Source organism: Sebastes fasciatus, chromosome 21 (genome assembly GCF_043250625.1).
Source record: "Sebastes fasciatus isolate fSebFas1 chromosome 21, fSebFas1.pri, whole genome shotgun sequence".
Lineage (NCBI taxonomy): Eukaryota > Metazoa > Chordata > Actinopteri > Perciformes > Sebastidae > Sebastes > Sebastes fasciatus.
In genome coordinates this window covers 958,132-982,138 of record NC_133815.1, presented here as the reverse complement: position 1 = coordinate 982,138, position 24,007 = coordinate 958,132, and the positions used below count along the sequence as shown (strand labels likewise).

The window sequence follows — 24,007 nt, the reverse complement described above, 5'->3', positions numbered from 1 at the left end:
GAGGAGAGAGGAAACGAGGAAATACGATTTAAGTGACATGGGACGGTCGTTTCCTCTGAAGCGTCACGTGAAGCGACGTCCGTTTCTGATGACAGCAGCAGCTGATCACAACTGGATCAGCTGTCAGTCAGCTTTAACAGCTGTTTGTGTCTGAACTGATCTAATACTAATAAAGACAAGTGCAAGCTGCAGCCTGTATTTCTACTGTGGACTGCTTAGAGGCTCAGGAAACATCTCTACTGGATCAATAACTTTATATTATTGATTCATTATTAGCGTCTGTAGTTATTGATATTCTGATTGTGAGTTAATTATTTCATAACCCAGAATATGACTATGGTGTTTTTTTAACACTGTACATTATTTATTAGGCTAAAGGGAAAATGTAAATGATGTAACTCATATCAAACCAGACGTTCAGGAATCATCAGCCTCATGTGACTGAATGAGGATAAATGATGTAAAATGTGTTTGTTGCTGACAGACAGACTCTCCTTTTCTCTCTGACTTTAATAGTTTCATTAATAAAAGTTAACGGGGGAAATAACAGATCATGAAAAGAAAAATCATTCTAATAAATGCAGAAAGTTATTTTAAGTCAGTTTGTCTGGTATTATAAACCCCTCTGACTGTCAGGCTGCTTCACTGACGCTGTGTGAAGCAGAGCTACTGCAGGTCCTTCTGCTGCTGCTCAGAGCTTCAGTTAACACAGATTTTAACTAGATGGTGAATCAGAAGACAACGAAACTATAAAACGTTTAATCTGTGATCTGTTTTCACTCCGGTATGAAACTCAGTGATGTTGAGAGGTAAAGTTATCAGATCAGTCTGATCGGCAGCAGCGTCCAATCAGTAACTGATATCCAATAAGGGGGCGTGTCGGTCGGCAAAAGACTTCCGTGCAGGATACACTGGTGTATCCTCGCTCATAGCTCCTCCGGCAAGCCTCCTCGATCCTCGATCCTCGCTCCTCGATGCACAAATAAGGGCTTTGGAACGGTCTTCAAGATGGCGCACCAGAACTACTTCCGGTTCAAGCGAGGATCGAGGAGCGAGGAAACGAAAATTAAGAGCTTTGGAACGCAGCCACTGATTCTCCCTCGAAGCTTCATGTTGAGCTGTGACGTAGTGACGTAGTGACGTGACGGGAACTTTAACGGTGAAGCTGCTGAGCTGAGAACTTCTTCTTCTTCTTCTTCTTCTTCTTCTTCTTCTTCTTCTTCTTCGGTGTTTATTGTTGGTTGGTAAACCAGTTTAGAGGTGCATTACCTCCACCTGCTGGACTGGAGGTGGAGCAGAAGCTAGGCAGGAAAATAAATAATAATAATAATAATAATAATGAAATATCTGTTGTTTCACAATGAACAAAAAACAATAAATATAATATAAACAAAAATAAAAATAATAAAATAAATAAATAAATAAAGCACAAAAAAACTAAAACAATAAAATAAAAATTAATAATTATTATTAATAATAATAATAATAATAATAATTAAATTCTTTCCATTATTCCTGTTGTCCTTTAAGTAATTAATTAGAAGATTGTGTTCTTTCTTAGAGGTCTTTCCTAGCAGATTGTAATATTTCCATCATCTACTCCTGATAGCAATTCCCTTCTTTCTTTGTCATATTTGCTGCACACTATAAGAACATGCTTGACAGTTTCTGGTTTATTACAGTGCGTGCATAGTCCAGTTGGGTGCTTGCCTATTCTATGGAGTGTTTGGTTTAATCCTGTATGTCCTATTCTCAGACGGGTAATGACCATCTCTTTGGTTCAGGAAGTGGTTCAGATCTTCACTGGTTAACCCAGGGCTCAGCAACCTTTACTATCAAAAGAGACATTTTAGGCAAAAAAATATATATATAAAAACTGTCTGGAGCCGCAAAACATGTGATCATTGTGATGAAGGTAACACAGTTTATAGTCTAAGTATATAGAATATAAGTCTAATGCAGTGAGGGCCAAAGAGACAATGTACTACGGAGTGTTAGGGCCACATTTAGGGAATAACATCTGAGATTTACAGAATAAAGTCAGAATATTACGATAAAAAAGTCATAACTTTACAAGAAAAAAAGAAAATATCACGTAAAATTACTACTTTATAATATTATGACTTTATTCTCTAAATCTCAGATTTATTTTTTTCCTCAATGTGGCCCTAATACTCCGTCGTACCGTCGTACCATAGACCTACAACAATGATCAATAAAAACTTAAATGTAAACAAAAAAAACAGCTTTTCATTTCCATTTTTAGAAAATCAACAGGGAGCCGCTGAAGAGACGCATGTGGCCCCGGAGCCGCAGGTTGCTGACCCCTGGGTTAAACCAATAACACAGAACACTAATATTACCCCTCCTGCCATTATTATATTACACCACACTACAATACAATTATTGACCAATTGGATTGGTTTACACACATAAGATGCATTACTCCTAAAACAATTACAGTTTATTATACATGTACTGTATGTTATATACTCATAATATACATTATATGATATATTATATAGATATAAATGGATTACATGGTAATATATATTTTGTCATTGTTTATAGTCATTCCCAACAGCCTTTACTGGCTCTAAATACAGAATATCACAGATCACAGGGTTCAGATCATATCTGCCTGTTTTACACTCTTTGACCACCAGGTGGTTTCGTGCACATGAAGCCTCCAGAAATGAAATGAACCCTTTAACGAACCAATTTGCTGGAAAGCTTCAACTGTGACGGGAACTTTAACGGTGAAGCCGCTGAGCTGAGAACTTCTTCATCACTTTGACTTCAGGCAGAAGAGGAGAACAGTAGCATTCACACACCACATGTTTCACCATATGCTGCACACAGTTTTGGGAAAAAAAATTATCCAAAAATTATTAGAAAAATATCCTAATATTGTTCTAAAATCTGGGAAAATGTCTGAAAAGATATGTGAAAAAAATCCAAGAAATGTGTAAAATATCCGAAATATCGTGTGAAAAATATGAAATATGTGAAAACTAAACATCTATTTGTAAAGGGAATTTTCTACAAGCTAAAAGCATGAAAAAACATTCAGAAATATGTGAAAAATATCCAAAAAATGTCTGAAGATTATTAGTGAAAAATATCCTCAAAACTTACAAAAATTATTAGTAAAATATGTGAAAAATACCCGTTTTTTTTTTTTAAATATGTAAAACATATCCGAAAAAAAATCCCAAAATTATAATTAAAATATGTGAAATAAATATTGAAAAATATCCAAAAATTGTTTGAAAAATCAGAGAAGATGTCTGAAACTAAACACACGACAAAGCTGTGGAAAGGAAACCAGTAACGGTGTGAGTCGGCCAATGCAACCGGTTGTTCTGTTTTATAAAGCAACTGCTTTATTTCTTAAGACACAACATGACATTTATATCTGGAAGATGCTTTTGTCCAAAAACGACGTACAATTTAAGTCAATTTAAAGTTTCAGTAGGCAACAATATTTTTGGCATCATTGGGATAAAAATCCCATAATAACCTTTCATCATATTGTAATTAAAGTGTTCTGAGAGAAAACTAGACTTCTGCTCCTCCTCATGACTCTGTTTTCAGACTTTAGTAAATCTAGCTCATGATGGGAGACTTTGACCAATCACAGGTCAGTTCAGAGAGAGAGCGTTCCTATTGGCTGTGCTCCGGCTGGTGGGCGGTGCTTGGTATCTCCTCAACTTGATCACTACAAGATGATTCTGAGATCATGTGAGGAGAGAAATAGACATAACAGAAACAGAATATTGATTCATATGTGAAAATATGATTTGTGGCTTCTGGACGCCGACAGTAACGTTAATATTACCGTTGCTTAGCAGCGGCGTTCTCACCACTTAACCACTCGAACGCCACGCACACATGGTGTACACGACTTCCCGTGTTGTAAACACGAGCTCACCAGTTTCACCTGAAGGCACCATCTGTTCCAGATAAGAGAACAAAGTCTTGTTGTTGCCTTTAAAAGGTCTTTGTCCACACTGTTAATTACAGTTGTTGCATTAGAACAACTGTCACAGACAAGAAGCTCCTATCTGTGTTTCAGTTGAGGTCTCGTTTAATAACAGCATCTGTCTGTTCTAGTTCATGTTTGCAGACACGATCTCTTAATGGAATAGTTTCACTGCTCAACATCCATCCAATGAGTCCAACTTTGGTTCCATCACAGTGTGAAATGAAATCTTTATTGTAGGCACAAGTTACAGAAGATCTACTGACGAATGAAATGACCAAACAACCAAAAACCCAGCAGGGAAAAAGAAACACGTTATTATCACGTTAACAAATTAAAACTTAATTAATAACTTCAGAAAATTATCAATAAGAAGGCAGTCCCAAAACATATAGAGATGTCAGGAGCTCTCTATCGCAGGTCTTCATCACCAACAACACATCGGAAGTTATCCCAAGTAAATGACTATAAAATGTTGAAACCAAACCACAAGAGCTTGAAAATGAATTCACTTTTCCTCCAAACTTCAGTGAATCACCTTCAGAGTGAAAGTCCACACAGGCTTCCACGACGGGATTTATCATTTAAAGATAACAATAAGTGATGTGAGTCTCTGAAACAGCCAGATATTACAGAGATTCATCATCACACTCCAGCTTCTTGCTTCAGCTTCAAGTTCAGCTCTTTGAAAAACCCCAGATCCACCTCACGGAGAGCAGCGATCAGAGCTGAGCTGGCTTTAGTTCCCTTGCTTTTTACCGTGTCGATCAGTTTTCGTGCTGTATCTGCCCTGGAATCTTTTTTGATTGAATCCTTTTCCTCATCGTTTATAACATGACGGTCAAGGAGTTTATCCAGAAGCAAGTTCAGATTAGGATCAGAGATTCCCTCTACAAACTTTGTTCGAACAATCTGCAGCCACTTCACGCAGTCCTCTGCTGGGATGCTGTCCTCTGGTGGGACGCTGTCCTCTGGTAACACGCGGTCCTCTGCTGGGACGTTCCTCTGAGGGATTTCCATTCTTAGATCTGGGAGATAACCAGGGAAAAAAACAACAATGACTTTTAAAGAGCAATTCAACTGAAATGAAACGTCATGTTTCTGTACAGCAACATGTCTGCTCTGTAAATCAGTTGTTCTGTGTTCAAAATCAGAAACCAAAAGGGAGACATTCATATTTTATATGTTTTGGTTTCATGATTCTTCTCTGTGGTGAGTGCATGTTCTCCCCGTGTCGCCTTTGTTTTGGCCGACAAGTCGCGCTCGAACACACCGCAAAGACGACAGCCGGCGGTCAGTTAGCTCGTACGTTCTGCTCCTGGTGAGAGGAAATAACTCTCCACACCAGCAGGCGGCGGTAGTCTGTATCCATCACTCAGAAAGGGAAACAGGAAGAGCGAGGACGGAGGATATACAAGCCGTTGTTATGATACGTACATGAAACAAAGCGGACCATTTTCACACCGCTCTCACTCACCACTTAGCTTCATTCCAGATGTTCATGTCGCTGTGAGAATATGGTACCGTCGGGTATCCACATGTTGACGTTGGTAGAGTAGTGTAACGTAATGTGTTCGTAGCAAATGAGAAATAATCCTGATCTCAAAACTGATCAAAATAATAAAAGGTAATCTTTACCTGTCAGACACACTTCACGTTTCCAGACGTCGCCTGTCCTCTCTTGATCCTTAACTATCAAAGTCACTTTCTCTGGGATCGTAGTCATCAAAACCTCAAATGTGGGATGGTAATTTGGTCCATAATCTGAGTCAAATGGTTCACACTGAAAACCAGAAGCATCATTTTCAGTCTGGTTAAAATGTTTATCTGGTACTTTCTTAATTGTGAATCTATTTTCAACATGCAGCCTAAATTATATTGATGATAATTCTGCGACTTGACTCACATCAGGTTGTATTGTGAAGCCCTCAGGTTCACAGTGGACACTGTAACTTTGACCAAAGTTGAGAAGACACTTGGCAGAGTTCGGGATGTACTTAGTACCTTCTTCTTGTCGGGCCTTAACCTTCAGGAACAGAACATTTTTAATATGCCGTTTATGCTCATATTGTCAAATACACTTAAAAACAACAAATGTTGACCAAAGTGCCTCACAGAGCGATGAGAATCAGAATCAAATAAAACACAGAAATAATTAAGAGGGTGCAAGTAAATTAATAAAAGTGTAGAATAAATAATTCTGGATTAAAATCCCCAAAACATGACAGCATCCAATAAATAAATAAAAACAGTGTGTGACCAGTGTTCAAGGTGACTACTGACAGACTAAAGGAAAGAGACGGGTCTTAAGACAGGTTTGAAGTTATCAACGGAGGAGGGAGATGTAATGGTGAGGGGGAAACTGTTCCTCCATTCAGGACCAACAACCTAAAGAGCCCAATCAGCCCGGGATTCTAACTGGGAGCGTGGAGTCAGCAGATCTGAGGGGTCTGGAGGTGGAATAGGGGACCTGGTTTCAGTCCATACAGAGCTTTAGAAAGAAATCAGAGTATCTTAAAATCAACTCTGTCCTTCACTGGTAACCAGTGAATAGAAGCCAACACACCAGTGCAGGGAGATATGGTCTCTCTTCCTGCTGCCAGTAATGAGTCATTTTAAACCAGACAGGCTGTCTGGCTGGCTGGAAGAAATAAAAGCATGAACTAGGATCCTTTTCAGACAGGAAGGATTTGAATTTTGTGAGATCTTTTGTTGATCAGATTTTAAACCTGAATCAAAGATAACAAAGATAAACCCAGATTTCTTGGGTGGGAATTGACATTCGATGACAGAGGCCCAAGAGGGTTGATTGTGGTGTCTGCAGGGCCAAAGATAAGGACCTAAGTTTTATTCTGGTTTAGTTGCAGGAATCTTTTTGCCACGGAGCATTTTGCATCCTTAATGCCCTTCACAAGGGAGTAAGAACGGCACGGGTCACCAGGGCTGCAGTCCAAAAGTCAAAAAATGATGTCCTGACGTCTTTTCCTGACCACTTCTCCTTGACCTCGATGGAAACGTCATGAGGTCAAGGAAAGATGGGAAGGAGAATTCAGAAGGACTTAGGAAAAGACAACCATAGTGTTCAGAGAATCCGACTGCTCTTTCACTTTAGGCTCCGTCATTATGATGCGACGGCGGCGAATGTTAATGACGCAGGTCTGCTGTGATGAAACTACGTAGTGTGGACCCGGCATCAATCAGTTCTAACAAAGGCTGATCTGTCTTGGGGGGTAGGAGGACAACCACTGAAGAGCATGTCCCTCTTATCCAACACCACTGATGCAACAAGTGTGTCACAGCCGTGTGCATCACTTTTTAGTGTCCCCTGGAAACAGTTTCCCTCGTCGTCTGTGCTTCTTGCAGCAGCTTTCTGTATTTGGTTGTTTCCCTGTTTATAGGATTTGTTGTCACGTTGGTGAAGATGTTTTTCTTAATTTGCTTGTAAAACACAATTAAATTTAGTCTATTTGCTTGTGTTCTATAAAAGTTGCAGTTTGTTGAGCTCTCATGGCCACCGTACCTTTAGACCACTGTTTACTATTTACACCCTCTGGTGGAAGGATCACGAATGACAATGGCAGACAGAAAGGCAGCGCCGAGAGCAAAACACAGAAGAAGGAAAAACTAAAAACGAAAGCACAATCTGAAGATTTACAGTTCACATTGATTTAGATTCCTACCACAGCATGAGGTTCATAAATAAAAGAAGCAATGTGTGACTGACAGGAATCATCTTTGTGGAAATAGCTGAGTTCTGGCTGATGATCAGCACATATGACAGATGGATTTACCTCGGTTACATCGACGTTGTTGGTCAGCAGTAAGACATTGAGTACTTGTTGTCTTCTGTTGGGAGGTCGGAGGAACAGCAGAACTTGGCCCTTTATCGGCCATATCATGTTCTGAATCCTAAGAATCGGATCCCAGATCAGGCCAAAGGCAGAGAGGTGAGAGATCTTCACAACCACATGAGTGTCTGTAATCTTCAGCGGCTCCAAGATGCTCATTCCATAATCAGAGATGTGAGCGACAGACAACAGGCCATCACAGAGCAATGCTGTGAAAGCAAAGAGCTGTTAAACTTGTTTTAATGCTAACAGGTTCATCTACCCAATTCATTTCTTACCACTTGCCACAATCTATTGCCTCTAACTCTGGAGCATCCCGAGGATGTGCCACTTCACCTCTATTCTTTACCTCCTATTTTTGAATTCATTATTATTTTACTGTTCCACGTGTGATCTGTGTGGATGTGTGCATTTAGCGTTGTGCATAAAATCCATTACATTTATATATATATATATATTCACACGTCACCGAATGCAGCTAATCTCAACAAAGTTCACATTAATAAACATTTTGCAATTTTACTGATTACTTTTGAACAATGTCTTTACCTTCCTTTGTGTCACAGTGTTGGAGGTGGAGCTGACGGAGAGCAGCATCCTCAGAACACTTGATGTTGAACAGCGGCCCTGCAGCCATTTTGACAGCTGATTGGAGGAAGCTCTCATCCCATTGGACGGTCCTGTACAGTAGCTCCGCCTCCTGAGCCATGACAAACACCAGTCCAGTCAAAGCACACTGGAACACACCTGGACCAGGACACCTGAAGCTGTAGGACAAAGAGGGCCAAACTGATATAACAAGCATTTATTGGCCTGTTAGTCTCTCTCTTTTAGTCGAGGCCTCAGCAAGGAAACGAGGTTGGTTGGGATATGACATGCTTTCTTTAAAGTTGGTGGGACATATCACCACCATCCACATCTTTATCTGTGCTTATAAACTGGAGCCAAACAGCTCCATGTTGGAATCTAATTTCTGATGTTGAGGTTGAACCACGGCCTTGCTCCTGGGCAGGATGCTAGCGCAGAGTTCGTTAGTTTGCTGCCACCTCAACCCAAACCTGTTGAAGGAAAAACAGAATCCTTTTTAAGAGGCAAAGCCTGTTTTAAAAAGAACGTTATCACTTATGTATCATCAGGGTTGCATCTGTTGACCTTGACAGATAAGACTTAACACCCTTCAGGGTTGGTGACATGTTCAAATCAATATCACCACATTAACAAGGCAAAAGTGAGCATGGCTCACATACCCCCCCGCTCACTGCTTGACCCCTACTAAAGAAGGACCAAAGGTTTCGCCCTTTTGGAAAATGTTGTACACCCTGGACTTCTAACCCTCAAAAGGCACAACTAGACCACACTGTCAACCATCACACCAAGTTTGAAGTTCAGAAGTTAAATAGTTTCCGAGTTCTGCTCTGAAAATGAAAGTATAACGGACGGAAGGACGGACACGCAGAGCGCTATATAACCCGACTACGTTGTCGCCGGGGTATAATAAAGACATTACAATATCGGTATGTATGTCCATATATCAAGCATATGCAAATTCACATATAAACTAGTCAAAGTAATCTTGAATGCAAACTGAGCCTAAACACAAATTATTACTATATATTAGGGCTGTCAATCCATTCAGATATTTAATTATGATTAATCGCAAATTAATCACACATTTTTTATCTGTTCAAAATGTCCCTTAAAGGGAGATTTGTTGAGTATTTAATACTCTTATCAACATGGGAGTGGACAAATATGCAGCTTTATGCAAATGTATTTTCATTCACATATCTGGAGGTCAGAGGTCAAGGGACCTCTTTGAAAATGGACATGACAGTTTTTCCTCTCCAAAATGTAGCGTAAGTTTGGAGCGTTATTTAACCTCCTTCATGACGAGCTAGTCTGACATGGTTGGTACCGATGGATTCATCAGGTTTTAGAGTTTCATATGAGCCCACTACAACCTCTGAAAGATCGATTGCATTAATGCGTTAAAGAAATTAGTGGCGTTAAAACGGTTTTGCGGTAACTTCGACAGCCCTACTATATATGATTCTTTCTTTGTGGGGATTTTTAGTTCTCTATATCTATAGAATATGATATGCCTTTGGGTTGAAACTATTCAGATATACCAACTTGCTGTTCAATGTGCCTTACATTAGATTATGTTCTATATACAGCAAGGCCTCGTCTATTACAGGGTTCCTACACATTTTACATTTCAAAGACTTCCAGACTTCTCTGTAGATTTTTCAGACCATATTTGACTTTGTGACTCGGGGTTCAGAGGACGCTGTGACAAGACTACAGTGCTTCAGTGCCCCCCACCTCCCGTCCTACACAGAAAGCTGGACGCTCGTCCTCCTTTACAGCCTCGTTGTGTCTACTCGCCTTCATGTGACTGCGGTGTAGTTTGTTTATAGCCTAACGTTAGCTTTTTACTTCTGAGGCCGGCACTACGAAGCAGGAGTTAGGGTCAGTGAGGTAACTTCAGAGTTAACCCTTCAGGGTTTTCAGTCCTACGACGGTGGTTCACTTCTTACCGGGGTAGATCGCCATGGTAACTGATGCTGAACACCTGACCTACTCCGCAGCAGGTTATGTTCCAGATAAGAGATCAACTGGTATAAAAGCACCGCCTGCTGACCAATCAGAGCTCGGTGAGCAGATCGTATGATAATAAACTGGGAAAAAAAGTTAGGAAACTTGTATTTGGTAGATTATTTCTCTGTTGTATCAATGCTAATGGTCATTGTATTTTACATCGTTGGAAAGCCTGTCTATTTACCTTCATAATGATGTCCAACTTGTAAGGATCATGCATTTGTGGGATGAGCAGCACAGCTGATTATGTGGGTAGCGCCCAAGAAAAATTTGCCAAAATGCTCTGCCAATGGTAAACAGTGTATTCTCATAAGGCTACCAGGAAGCCTGCAATGACTGCCCTTCACCGTCAGGCCCGTTTGTGCTGGTGTCTCCAACACAGACAATGGAACCTGAACATGTGGGGGAATGTCATGTTCAGTGATGAGTCCAGGTTCTGTCTGCCAAAGTTGGACGGCAGGGTCAAAGTATGGAGACGACGTGGAGAACGCTATGCTGATTGTTGCACCGATGGAGTAACAGCTTCTGGTGGGGGCAGTGTCATGGTGTGGGGCGGCATCTCCCGCACTGGCAAAACAAGGCTTGTCATCATTGAAGGCCATCTCAATGCAGTGAGATATCGGGATGCGATTCTGCAGCCAGTGGCGATCCCATATCTCCACAATCTGGGACCTAACTTCATCCTCCAAGAAACAACGCCCCCCCCCACAGAGCCAGGGTTATCACAGAGTAGAGAGAATGGAACGGCCTGCCAAGAGTCCACACCTCAACCCAGTTCAACACTTGTAGGATCAGCTTGGGTGTGCTGTACGTGTTGGAGTGACCAACCCAACCACGTTGGCTGACCTGCAACCAATCCTGGTTGAGGAATGGAACGCCATCCCACAGCAACGTGTGACCAGGTTGGTGACCAGCATGAGGAGGAGGTGCCAGGCTGTTGTGGCTGCGTATGGATCTTCCACCGCTAATGAGGCTCCTGACGGTGTATTAAATGAATAAAGTGTAAAATTGCCAATATGTCTTGTTTGTTCCTTGTTACTGATAGAGAGTTCAATCATCCAGTCCACCAAACAACTCACAACAAGAGTCAACACCAACAGGAGAATACACTGTTTACCATTGATGGAGCATTTTGGCAAACTTTTCTTGGGCGGTACCTACATAATCAGCTGTGCTGCTCATCCCACAAATGCATGATCCTTACAAGTTGGACATCATTGTGAAGGTAAATAAACAGGCTTTCCAACGATGTAAAATACAATGACCATTAGCATTGTAACAACCGAGAGATAATCCACCAAATTTCCAGTTGTCCTTCCTGCATTTGGCAGCTTCAGCTGTGTTACTGTTAGTCTGATTATGTGTTTAACTTCTCGATCTCGGTTGTTGGGGTTAGTTAATCCAGATAACTAGAAGATACCCTGGGTATGTTGAACTGGCTTTGTAGTACAGGCCTCTGCTGATTACATTCACACTTAATCTCCAGAATGAACACCACTTCATGATTATCTTGCTGAACAAAACGTGTCAGTATCATAAACACAGAGATGATTTTCTGCAATAAACCAAAACCCAATGGATCAATCCCATTGGCTGTTAGTGGAGGGAACCAGAGTGATGCTAACTCCCTGGTTGTTCTACAGAAATACGTCATCCCTGCAGCGCTCTACTGGTGTTGTTCATTCCTTATTAAACTCTCATCATTTGGAACCTTCAACTTTGTGAAGGATTCAGTGGGAGGAAGACTTGGGGACACAGTTTCCTGATAACGTTTAGAAGAAGGCTTCAGATAGGGTACATTCCTCTTCAATTTCCTGACGACATACAATTATCCAGGTCAAAGGTTTCACACAGTCTCCACTGGTCTAAAGTAAAGCTAGCCAAGTCCATGTCTGGTGTGGATCCTGTGTGTGACCGATGCAGGCTAGCACCAGCCACCCTGTCACACTGAGTTGGTTTTGTCCAAAACTAAATATAGTTTCTGTTAATCAATATGACACACTCTGGGTCCAGAGTTTATACGATTACCTGAATAAAGATCCAGCTGTCTGCTCAGGTGAGAAGGATGTTGGAGCCTGGAATCAAAAAAGGAACAGAATTAGTTATTTTAATAGAAATACCAACTTGTCTTAGTGTTTAATAAAGTGATGAAATACTAGAGCCACACTGTCAATACTCAACTCAAGCACCCTGTATGAGTCAGAGAGGAAATGACTTCAATGGAGTGACAGTGTGAGGTGTGTTAGAGAAGACTACACAGAAGGACAACTACACCAAGAACATGGCTCTCAATAATCACCATGTATTTAGCTCCTGATTTACTAACACACCAGATCCAGTACCAGTACCAGCACCAGTACCAGCACCAGCACCAGCACCAGCTCTAGTACCAGTACCAGCTCTAGTACCAGTACCAGCACCAGTACCAGTACCAGCACCAGTACCAGCACCAGCAAAACTACCAGCACCAATACCAGCACCAGCACCAGCACCAGTACCAGTACCAGCACCAGCACCAGCAAAACTACCAGCACCAGTACCAGCACCAGTACCAGCTCTAGTACCAGTACCAGTACCAGCACCAGTACCAGCACCAGCACCAGTACCAGCAAAACTACCAGCACCAGTACCAGCACCAGTACCAGTACCAGTACCAGTACCAGTACCAGCTCCAGCTCCAGCACCAGCACCAGCAAAACTACCAGCACCAGTACCAGCTCCAGTACCAGCACCAGTACCAGTACCAGCACCAGCACCAGCACCAGCACCAGTACCAGCAAAACTACCAGCACCAGTACCAGCTCCAGCACCAGCTCCAGCACCAGCTCCAGGACGGATCGTGGTCCTGCCAGTGACGAGAGCTCAGAGGCCAAGTTTAGTAAATAAATGATAGTTCAGTGATCTTCACTCCACACTATTAACTTCTGCAGGTGAATGCAGTCTAAGTCATTAAATGAATGTCTGCCTGCAGGTGTAATACACTACAGTTCTTCAGCGGGAGATCCTTGATAAATGTCCAAGTAAAGTCCTCCATGGTTCATACTGGAGGATTTCACACCGTACAACTGCTCCTTTCTCACCTTTTCCTCGTCCTCAGGTAGCTTTATTCCCTCATTCAGTTTGACATCTGAGTCACCTGAAAGTGAAAGAGTAAAAAAAGGATCAGATATTCATGAATATTGTTCAAATAGACGTGATCTTAACATCTGGAACAAAGATGGAACTGAGTAACAGTTTTGTTGTACAATGAGGACATTCTCATTTTAAGATCAGATGTGAATGTACAATAGTTTGATGAATGGGGGAAGTTGTTTCAATACTCACATCCTTTGTGTCTGGCAGCTCTGATGAACTTCATGTTGGTCCTGTAGAGATCAACACAGACAGAAAAGTTATAGAACAAGTTTAAAATAATTGTCTGTTCTTTGAGTTAGCATCAATCTACCAGAATGAAATGCTTATGATCAATCATCAATGCTCCGTCCGACGGCTTGGGAACCGGAGGGTCGCCGGGTCCTGTATAGTAGCTGCCCACTGCCCTTAATACTAGGATGGGTAAATGCAGAAGGTAACTTCACTGGGTGCTGTGCTGTGTTCAATGTACTGTGTGACAATAACAATTACACATGAAAAAGAGGAGAAACTGCACTCAGTGGGAAAAATCCCTGATTTCTTGTGCCAGGTGAAGCTTCCGCTGCAGAGTGACAGTTCTCACCTAACAGTGCAGAAAGCCAAGGCTTGATTCCCAGTAGAAATACCTTGAATCCCAGAGGCGTTTATGCTCAGAGCGTTGTTCGCTGCAGTATGCTCCGAAACGCCATGATGCGTACAAACGAAATATCAAGTGGATCAGCAAGAAGTCAACGAGTGGTACCGGAGAGGAAAGTAGGTTGCCTGGCAACAGTAGTAAACACCGACGTACGTACCGCCAAACATTACATCTGTGTACTGTAATTATTACTGTGACCTCCTGACCTCCAAGTCTAAATGACTTCCTGTCTCTCGGTGCTTCCCCTCGGGTCGCCGCTCTTTACATCAGACCTTTTTATCTTTAACAAAACGATCTCTCAGATTCTTTCACAGCCTGAAGCAGAAAACCTCTTTTTACCCAGCGTGAGGAATATTTCATTATTATAATATTTAATGACATGTGACTGTCCCCGTGGTCATGTGACTGTCCTCGTGGTCATGTGACTGTCCCCGTGGTCATGTGACTGTCCCCGTGGTCATGTGACTGTCTCTGTGGTCATGTGACTGTCCCCGTGGTCATGTGACTGTCTCTGCGGTCTCTCAGTGAACAGTTGTAGAGATGTCTGTACAGGCAAAGCTGCTCGGCCAGTCTTCCCTCGAAGGCTTCAATGGTAAAATGAAAGATAACGCATGCAGTCGGCGCATAGTTAGAAAACTTCAGAGGTGCACGGCCAAGCGCCATGACAACTTGCGGAGCCTTCAGGCACCACGCGAAAGCAGTGATGACGCCGGCTTCACTACTTCACCATAAACCAGGCTTTACTGGTTGGTTGTCCACACAGTGGAGCTGCAGAGATACCCCACGGGAGTAACACACTGACTGTTGAGTGTTTAGTGCAATACTGCTGGAACCAGCATGGACCGACTCAGACCCTCTACTGACCTCAGAGTCTCCAGTCTACAGTGTGGACTCTCCACAAGATCAGACAGCAGCTTCACTCCTGAATTCTTCAGCTTGTTTCCTCTCAGATCCAGCTCTCTCAGATGGGAGGGGTTGGACTTCAGAGCTGAGGCCAGAGAAGCACAGCTGATCTCTGACAAACTGCAGCTCAACAATCTGAATAAAGAATAAATGTAAGTTTAGAAGACAACGTTCCAGCTTGAAATCATTCAATGTTTAATAATGTGTTCAGAGCTGAAGAAGGTTTAGAACATAGACGTTTAGAAAATGTAAACTCCAAACACCTGAAACCAACAGGATGCAGGTTAAAAACTGTCAAATACAAACAGTGAAACAGAGCTCTCATTAATATTAATGACAACGTGCTGCTACTTCAATAAAGACGTAGTGACTTCACCTCTTAAACTCTGACAGCTCCACCAGTGGATCCATCGATACAAACTCATGTTGAGCAGCCAAACACGAATAAGAACCACAGAAACTGATTCAAGATTCAACTCAAGATCTCAAAGTTTCTAAAGATGTCCAATATGTCAGGATGGATTTTGGGGAAATGTGAACAAAAGATATTTAAGATAAGACATCTACAATATATATATATTTTAGGAATAGTGGAGACATAAAATCAAAGCATCTTCAGTTTAAACTCTTCAGTCAGTAAAAGCATCATATAGCTTCATAACATTTATAGAAAAAACAAATAGTGAATATATGTGTTAATGTCTGATAACTGAAATAGAGATTATTTATTTATTCTTCATATTTATGTATTTTGTTATACTTTCTTTTAACATGATGGAAGGCAGGTGTTTTGATTTATGAAGGTGTTAAATCTGTAGCTCAACATTGCTCTGCCACAGTCAATGGACTAAACCACTTAAGAAGAAAATGGACTTTAGCATTAAGAGACTCAGTGTGGATCAGTATAATATCAGCCTGATGTCTGCAGTTTAGTGTCACCACAACTTTCACATCATATTAATCTCAGTACACAAGTAAAAAATGGTGTCTGACCTCAGAGTCTCCAGTCTAAAGTGTGGACTCTCCAGAAAACCACACAGGAGCTTCACTCCTGAATCCTTCAGCTCGTTGTAGTTCAGATCCAGCTCTCTCAGATGGGAGGGGTTGGACTTCAGAGCTGAGGCCAGAGAAGCACAGCTGATCTCTGACAACCTGCACCACCTCAATCTGAATAAAGAATAAATGATGAAGATAAAATCACTTCATAATCCAGTCAGATGTGTTCAGGTTTTAAATGTGTAGCTCAACATTATTATGTCCTAATCAATAATCTTTTCCCTAAAATGGGTAGAGTGACTTTGTCATTGTGTTATTGTGGATCATCATAATGTCAGCCTTCTACAGAAATCATCCAAATGTCACCACAACATTCATACACCTGTTCATGTCAAAACACATCAATAACATGCCTGCTGATCTCTGTGTTCATCTATGTGTGTGTGCTGAAGGATCAATATCAATGATCAGACATTATTTGTGGAACACGTTGAAACAATCAGAAACCAGAGAAATATTTCTACTTAATCTTCAACTAAACTTGATTAATTTAGAACAGATATTCAGGGTTCCTACACATTTTACATTTCAAAGACTTCCAGACTTTTCCAGACTCAAATTTCCAGACTACTCGGTAGATTTTTTGACTCGGAGTTCAGAGGACGCTGTGACTGTGGCTTCACCCCCCCCCCCGAAACATTTTGGGCAGTAATTTTACCACTAATAGAGTTTTAGTGGTATAAAGAGAATGTGATGATGATGATGAAGACCTTCAAGACTCTTCATCGTGGACAACACCTCTTCGGTTTGTATCAGCACGTCACCACTGAATCAAAACAAGACCGGCCAGCTGGAACACTGGTCACAGTTCATCACGTTCATGATGTAAATGACTGAGCCAATCAGATTTCAGCCAAAACGAGGATCAGTCCAAATTAGGAGGGGCCGCTCGTACCCCCCCTCAATATGTAAAGTATTAGATTGTCCCAGTCTGACAGGCAGCGTTCTGCTCTGTGCCGTCTGCCTGCAGTTATCGGTTACTTTTTATTATTATATTATTATTGTTATGTTGCTCATGATGAATAGTTGGCCCACATTTGGCTGCCAAAGTGCCCCCCTAGGCGGTTGCCTAGTTGGCCTCTATGGAGGCGCCGGCCCTGGCTGTGACGTACAGGCGTAGAGGCAGCTCTGTAGGAGTGTGTGTTCAGTCAGAGCCTACTTCTTGTGTTGCTTTCAATGACATCAAGCTCGCTCTGGCCCGCTCTCTCACACAGTAGTAAACATTTTGGCTGCACCGGCTGCTCCAAACGCTGTGAAAAACACTCTGCTTGTATGATCTATTTATTTCTAGAAATTCTGAATTTTACATCTTAGAAAAAAGAACAGGAGCAACAGTCTAGAAACAGAAATGTTCTTCCATTCTCTCTTTTCTTTTTTCCAAACTCATCCAGATCAGGAAATGACTAAAATCAAATTTCCATACTTCTCCATACTGCGAAGGAACCCTGAATATTAGTTCAGAGGATCTTCTGCATCCAGATGTGACCATTTACCAACAATGATAAACATTAATTTACTTTCAAAACTAACAGTGGACATTTTCTACACTTTCTTTAAGAAACACAAGTCTTTTGTGACTGCAGACTGAATTTCGGGTCAAGAAACATGAAAATATGAAGAAAAGGACATTAACAATTTTATGGATGTAAGTTGTGTTTGTACATAAATCAGGTTTAATTGTTAATTAAACATATAAGATCTCTAATAGTAACAGAGAGTCAGTGAACTGACCTCAGAGTCTCCAGTCTACAGTTTGGACTCTCCAGAAAACCACACAGGAGCTTCACTCCTGAATCCTGCAGCTCGTTGTAGTTCAGATCCAGCTCTCTCAGATGGGAGGGGTTGGACTTCAGAGCTGAGGCCAGAGAAGCACAGCTGATCTCTGACAAACTGCAGTCACTCAATCTGAATAAAGAATAAATGATGAAGATAAAAATCACTTTATAATCCAATCAGATGTGTTCAGGTTTTAAATGTGTAGCTCAACATTACTATGTCCTAATCAATGATCTTTTCCCTAAAATGAGTAGAGTGACTTTGTCATTGTGTTATTGTGGATCATCATCATGTCAGCCTTCTACAGACATCATCCAGATGTCACCACAACATTCATACACATGTTCATGTCAACACACATCAATAACATGCTGCTGATCTCAGTCAAGTCTGGAATTAGAGGATCAATATCAAATTAGACTTGTTGGACTTCATTACTTCATTTATTACATGGCCTTCTTCTCACTGTATCTGGGAGCTTAGCAGGTTTATGTCATTTACAGGAAAGTTCCACATTTGTTCAAGTGTGTCTGTAAACACCAGCCACATGTCATATGTACATTAAAAGAGTTATTGGTGGCAGTAATTCCATTCCTCCTGTGAAGTGGTCCTTTCATAACACAACTACACTGTAAGAAATGACTTCAGAAGTTCAACTGAAACTAATATGTAGATTCAGCAGTCTGAGTCCGACAAATCAAGTGAGTGTTTACCGAAGTTACTGTTTAGTACCAACTTCCCTCTTTGAGTTACTAATCCTCCTGCAGCTCAACAAGGAACCTGTCAAACACAACATACTGACTGGATACATACTAAGGCTGGGCAATATATCCATATTATATCGATATCGTGATACGAGACGAGATATCGTCTTCGATTTTGGATATTGTAATATCTAGGGCTGTCAGAGTTAATCGTTTTAACTCCATTCATTTCTTTAACACATTAACGCAATCCATCTTCCGGACATTGTAGCGGCTCAGTTTTAAAGCTGAGTGAAGATACTGGTATCATGGGAAACTACAAAACCTGATGAATCCATCGGTACCAACCATGTCACACTAGCTCGTCATGAAGGAGGTTAAATAACGCTCCAAACTTGTGCTAAATTTTGGCGAGGAAAAACTATCATATACATTTTCAAAGGGGTCCCTTGACCTCTGACCTCCAGATATGTGAATGTAAATGGGTTCTATGGGTACCCACAAGTCTCCCCTTTACAGGCATGCCCACTTTATGATAATCACATGCAGTTCTGGGCAAGTCTTAGTCAAGTCAGCACACTGACAGCTGTTGTTGCCTGTTGGGCTGCAGTTTGCCATGTTATGATGTGAGCATATTGTTTTATGCTAAATGCAGTACCTGTGAGGGTTTCTGTACAATATCTGTCATTGTTTTGTGTTGTTAATTGATTTACAATAATAAATATATACATACATTTGCATAAAACAGCATATTTGTCCACTCCCATGTTGATAAGAGTATTAAATACTTGACAAATCTCCGTTAATTTGCGATTAATCACGATTAACCATGGACAATCATGCAATTTATCGTGATTAAATATTATAATCGATTGACAGCCCTAGTAATATCGTGATATGGCATAAGTGTCGTCTTTTCCTAGTTTTAAAGGCTACCTTACAGTAAAATGTAGTTTTCTGAACTTAACAGACTGTTCTAGCTGTTCTATTATTTGTCATTTACACTTAGTCATGAGATTCACATTACTGATGATTATTTATCAGAAAATCTCATTGTGTAAATATTTAGTGAAAGCACCAATGGTCAACCCTACAATATCGATATCAAAGTATTTGGTCAAAAATATTGTGATATTTGATTTTGTCCAAGTCACCCAGCTCTAATAAATCTAACTCAGACTGCTGAAGCCTCCGATTAGTTTAAGATCAATGTTACAGGTCATTTTAAACAGAACAAGACTGGATTTAGTGCTCATCTCGTAACACTCAGGTTAAACGGGGGTTGCTTCACAGACAGAAGGAATGATGACAGACATCAATAACTCTTTGAATGTACATATGAACATGTGAGTATTGTATTCAGATACTTGAAAAAAATATGAACCTTCAAAGATGTTTCTGATGCAGAATATTTATTTGTTTTTTGTTGTAATCTAAATGTCTGTGGCTTCAAATAATTAGACAATGCTGACATGAAAACAGAGCACAGTTAGATCTGCTGTCAAAAAGAACGTGGGAATAACTTAGAACCATAGAAACCTCTAATTTGATGGTGTTGTTCATAATCATCACTTATGTGCCTTTAAGTTGCAACCATACGTGTTTGTTGAAGAGTGCTGTACCTTTAGACATGTTCAAATAGAGTGCTACAGGAATGAGTCCTAAAACACAGAAATGAGTCAGCATTTTAGCACTTCCTGTTCCCTCGTCTGGAGGTCAATGGGTTTTTTGAATAGGTTTTTAGTTAGATGCCCGAAATAAGGTCTGTGGTTAAAGGTCCAGAGTGTAGGATCTGGCGGTATCTAGCGGTGAGGTGAGGAGATTACAACCAACTGAAGCCTCTCCTGTGTGCCAAGCGTGTTGGAGAGCTACGTTAAAGTCCCTCTCTAGAGCCATCTGGAGCAGAGCCAGTGCAGAGAGAGTGTGTGTACAAACTACATAAGCTACAGTCAGTGAACTGACCTCAGAGTCTCCAATCTACAGTTTGGACTCTCCAGTCCAGCAGACAGCAGCTTCACTCCTGAATCCTTCAGGTCATTTCCACTCAGGTCCAGCTCTCTCAGATGGGAGGGGTTGGACTTCAGAGCTGAGGCCACAACTTCACAGTGAGTATCTGAGAGTCCACAGTAAGAAAGTCTGTCATGACACAAAAATGACAAAATATGTTATTATGAAAGAGGACAGTTTATATTTACTTCATGCATTTGATGACAAAACAGCTTGATATATACTTCTTTAATTAACATTTTCTTGTCACATCAGTGGTTCAGCTGATCTTATCTCACTGTTTGACATGAAACAATAATTCTCATCATTCTCTCTCAAACCTGCAGACTTTTAATCTTCGTTTTTCTTTAATCTTGCCGGTAAAGAGAGGGAAAATGTAGTTACATTGAGGCTTCCATAATGTCCAGTCTGTCAGTGTGATCTGATCCCAGGTCTGTCTCCACAAAGTTAGCAGGAGGCATTCTTGATCAGAAAAGCATTTTTAAAACTCAGTGAATAAGTGATAATAACACGGTTGAGAAAGATGACCTCTCTTTGCTAGCTACCTGCTGTTGTCAGGTTAATGTCCATAAATGGGAAAATTCAGTGACTGCTGCCAAACAATAGAGAAATGAAATAGATTGTGTAATAACATTAGATCTGTACATTAGGGATGTTAATAATTAACCTTTGAACCGTTAACCGACATTAAGCATTTTAACTGATTAACACTATCAGTTAAAATGGTTAAAAGAAATGTTAATAATGAATTAAAAAGCTGAGAAAAACTTGTCTCTTAAAAGGGAAAAGCTGGTCCAGCTTAAGAGAGTCTGAGCCGGCGTTACAGATACAGGGAGTTGGCTCCCGTCTATAGCTCGCTTGAGCTTAGGAATTGTAGCCTCATAGCATTTATTCACCGACAAATAAACTGTACACAGTGTCTGCTACACCTACGTTCACAGCTATAACGCCACCAACACACACACGGTCTGTCAGTAACTCGCTGAAGTTTCGCTGCGCTAACAGAGCGTATGTGTGTAACTACGGAGAGCACGAAGCTACCAGCAGAGCTACAGATGCTAACCTCGCACAAACACACACACTGTTTGTGGAAAATCGCTATCCTTAATCCGTGCAGACAGAGTGTCGTTAACAAGGGTCAGTTATCGGTTAAGAACATTTTTCAAAAATAGAATCCCTAGTGTACATAATTAAACATTCATATTAGATATTTTGATGACTGCATGGCGTTTTATTATTAACACTCTTTTCTGAGCATCAAACGTATTCAGCTCACAAACGCAATTAAAGAACCAATAAGGTTGCATTATTTACGACATAATGTCATCAGAAAGATGTTATCAGTGTATCAGCATTAAAAACATAACATTGATCTTTGGTGTGTATAAGATCTCTTAAAAAGTCTGAATTCTACCATTCTGCTGTTATATATTCATCAGACCGCTGTTATTGGTGGAAGCTGTGTATTTCCTGCTACTACTCTTCTCTACAGCAACAAGAGAGAGAAACACCTGAGTTTCCTTCTGTGAGTAACAGAATAAAAGGAACGAGTTTAAAACAAGATGATGGAACACAACTTGACTTCATGAGCAATAAAATGCACCATTGCTCGATTCAACACACTCAGGGGTTTTACAACGACTATCTTTGTCTTGTATGATCAGTAGTTTACGGTGGCTAATGCTAGAGTTGGGTCGATTTTCGGTTTTACCGTTCCGGTCTACGAGCTTAAACCGGTTTGATTTTATGCTAAACGGCAGAAACCGACATTTGTCATTGTGACACGTTCTGGCAAATTAAAAAGTATCCTACATCAACAACCTGTGCCGACAGAGTCACAGTGCTAAATCCAGTCTGTATTGCATTACTAATAAGCAATATGACAACGTGATTAACGGAATATTATGATGTTATGTTGGTTAATAAACAAGAAGAGGTTTGTTTACGAGGAAGTTCATGTGTTTTTTGATGTGACGAGACGACACATGGCAGAGCTGGTCTCATTCAGTCATTCATCATCTGTAAAACTGCGGCAACATGGCAACATTTTGGATTTGAAGCCAACGAAAGAGATGAGCACAAAAACACACGAGGTAAGGTGTAATGTAGTGCCGCTTCTTCTTCTTCTTCTTCTTCTTTAGTGTTTATTGGCAAACCAGCTTAGAGGTGCATTACTGCCACCAAGTGGACTGGAGTTGCTGCACTCTCATTCATGGGATTTCTGCGGCGGCTGAGTTAAGTGCCACACCTAGTGGTAAGATTCGGTACACCAGTCCGGTCCGGTGTTTGGCTTAATATCAAAGTATATATTTTACACCGGCACAACCCAAGCTAATGCTAATGTTAAAACTTTAGATGGATGTTGTTGTGCAACTGACATGACTGAATCAGTTCATGAATATTCTCCACTTGTGTTACCAAATCACTGTTAGCATAGCCTTCAACATTACCCCATAATTGTCACTTGTGGCCACAGCAGCTGCTTCAGCTAAAGTTACAAACTCAATCAAGAAGAAGAATAAGAAGAAGAAGAAGAAGAAGAATCCATATATACAGCACTTTTTAAAAACAACTTTACAAAGTGTTTCAAAGACATAAAAACAATTTCTTGCAAGAATTTTAGTTTAAAAAATTAAATAATTATCATTATCAAAAGAATGTGAAGAAGTTACAGTTTTGAGGTTATGCCAAATACATCAATGTTTTGTGCTGCAGAGATATCTACGGCCAACCAGCGAGGTCCGGCCCTGACTTTCTTGTAGTACTAGCCTACTTGTACCTCGAGAGGCGATAGTGAGTCACTGTAGCGTCCAGTCTGTCCTCAGTCCAACATGAGAGGACCAAGAAGTAGAGCTGCACCGAGGGCTCGTCAATAATACATCCAGGGTCTGTGAGCGTTTTCATAGTTTCTTTATCTAACTATAAAACAGGGAATCTCTGTGTGTCTGTCTGTCTGTGTGTCCTTCTCATATCTTGAGAACCGCTCATCCAATCGGCTTCACACTTAGTGGGTGTATTGCTGGGGAGCCAAGGACGTGCATTGTCAAATTTGGTGCAATTTGGACGCGCAACACGTTTAATATTATTAAACTTTGAATAAACGAGTAACCGGCGCTCTGACCAGCAGCGGGGGGCGGGGCTTCAGGGCTCTGCAGACTGAGTCCAGCATGTCGTCCACAGCGGGCAGACCGCGGCTCATTGACTGCTGTTCACTTTACAACCAAACTCTTCTATTGTATTTTCACCGGTGTGACCGTGAGTAAGCTGTGACCTGTGTGTGTTTTTCCCCCGTGAGTAAGACCCCGTGAGTAAGACCCCGGTGTCAGACTTGATACTAAATAATAACACTAATAACGTT

The 24,007-nt window shown here is 41.0% G+C and overlaps 1 protein-coding gene across 1 annotated transcript in view; it reads right to left on the bottom strand.

The window, feature by feature from the left end:
• Window positions 1-24,007, bottom strand: part of LOC141759838 (uncharacterized) — a 211,341-nt gene that overhangs the window by 175,764 nt on the left and 11,570 nt on the right. The window contains 11 exon segments of the mRNA XM_074622258.1: window positions 5,624-5,768; window positions 5,892-6,011; window positions 7,777-8,042; window positions 8,383-8,600; window positions 12,463-12,509; window positions 13,515-13,570; window positions 13,759-13,799; window positions 15,068-15,241; window positions 16,100-16,273; window positions 17,894-18,067; window positions 20,605-20,778. Coding sequence (XP_074478359.1) covers window positions 5,624-5,768; window positions 5,892-6,011; window positions 7,777-8,042; window positions 8,383-8,600; window positions 12,463-12,509; window positions 13,515-13,570; window positions 13,759-13,799; window positions 15,068-15,241; window positions 16,100-16,273; window positions 17,894-18,067; window positions 20,605-20,778 — 1,589 coding nt within the window.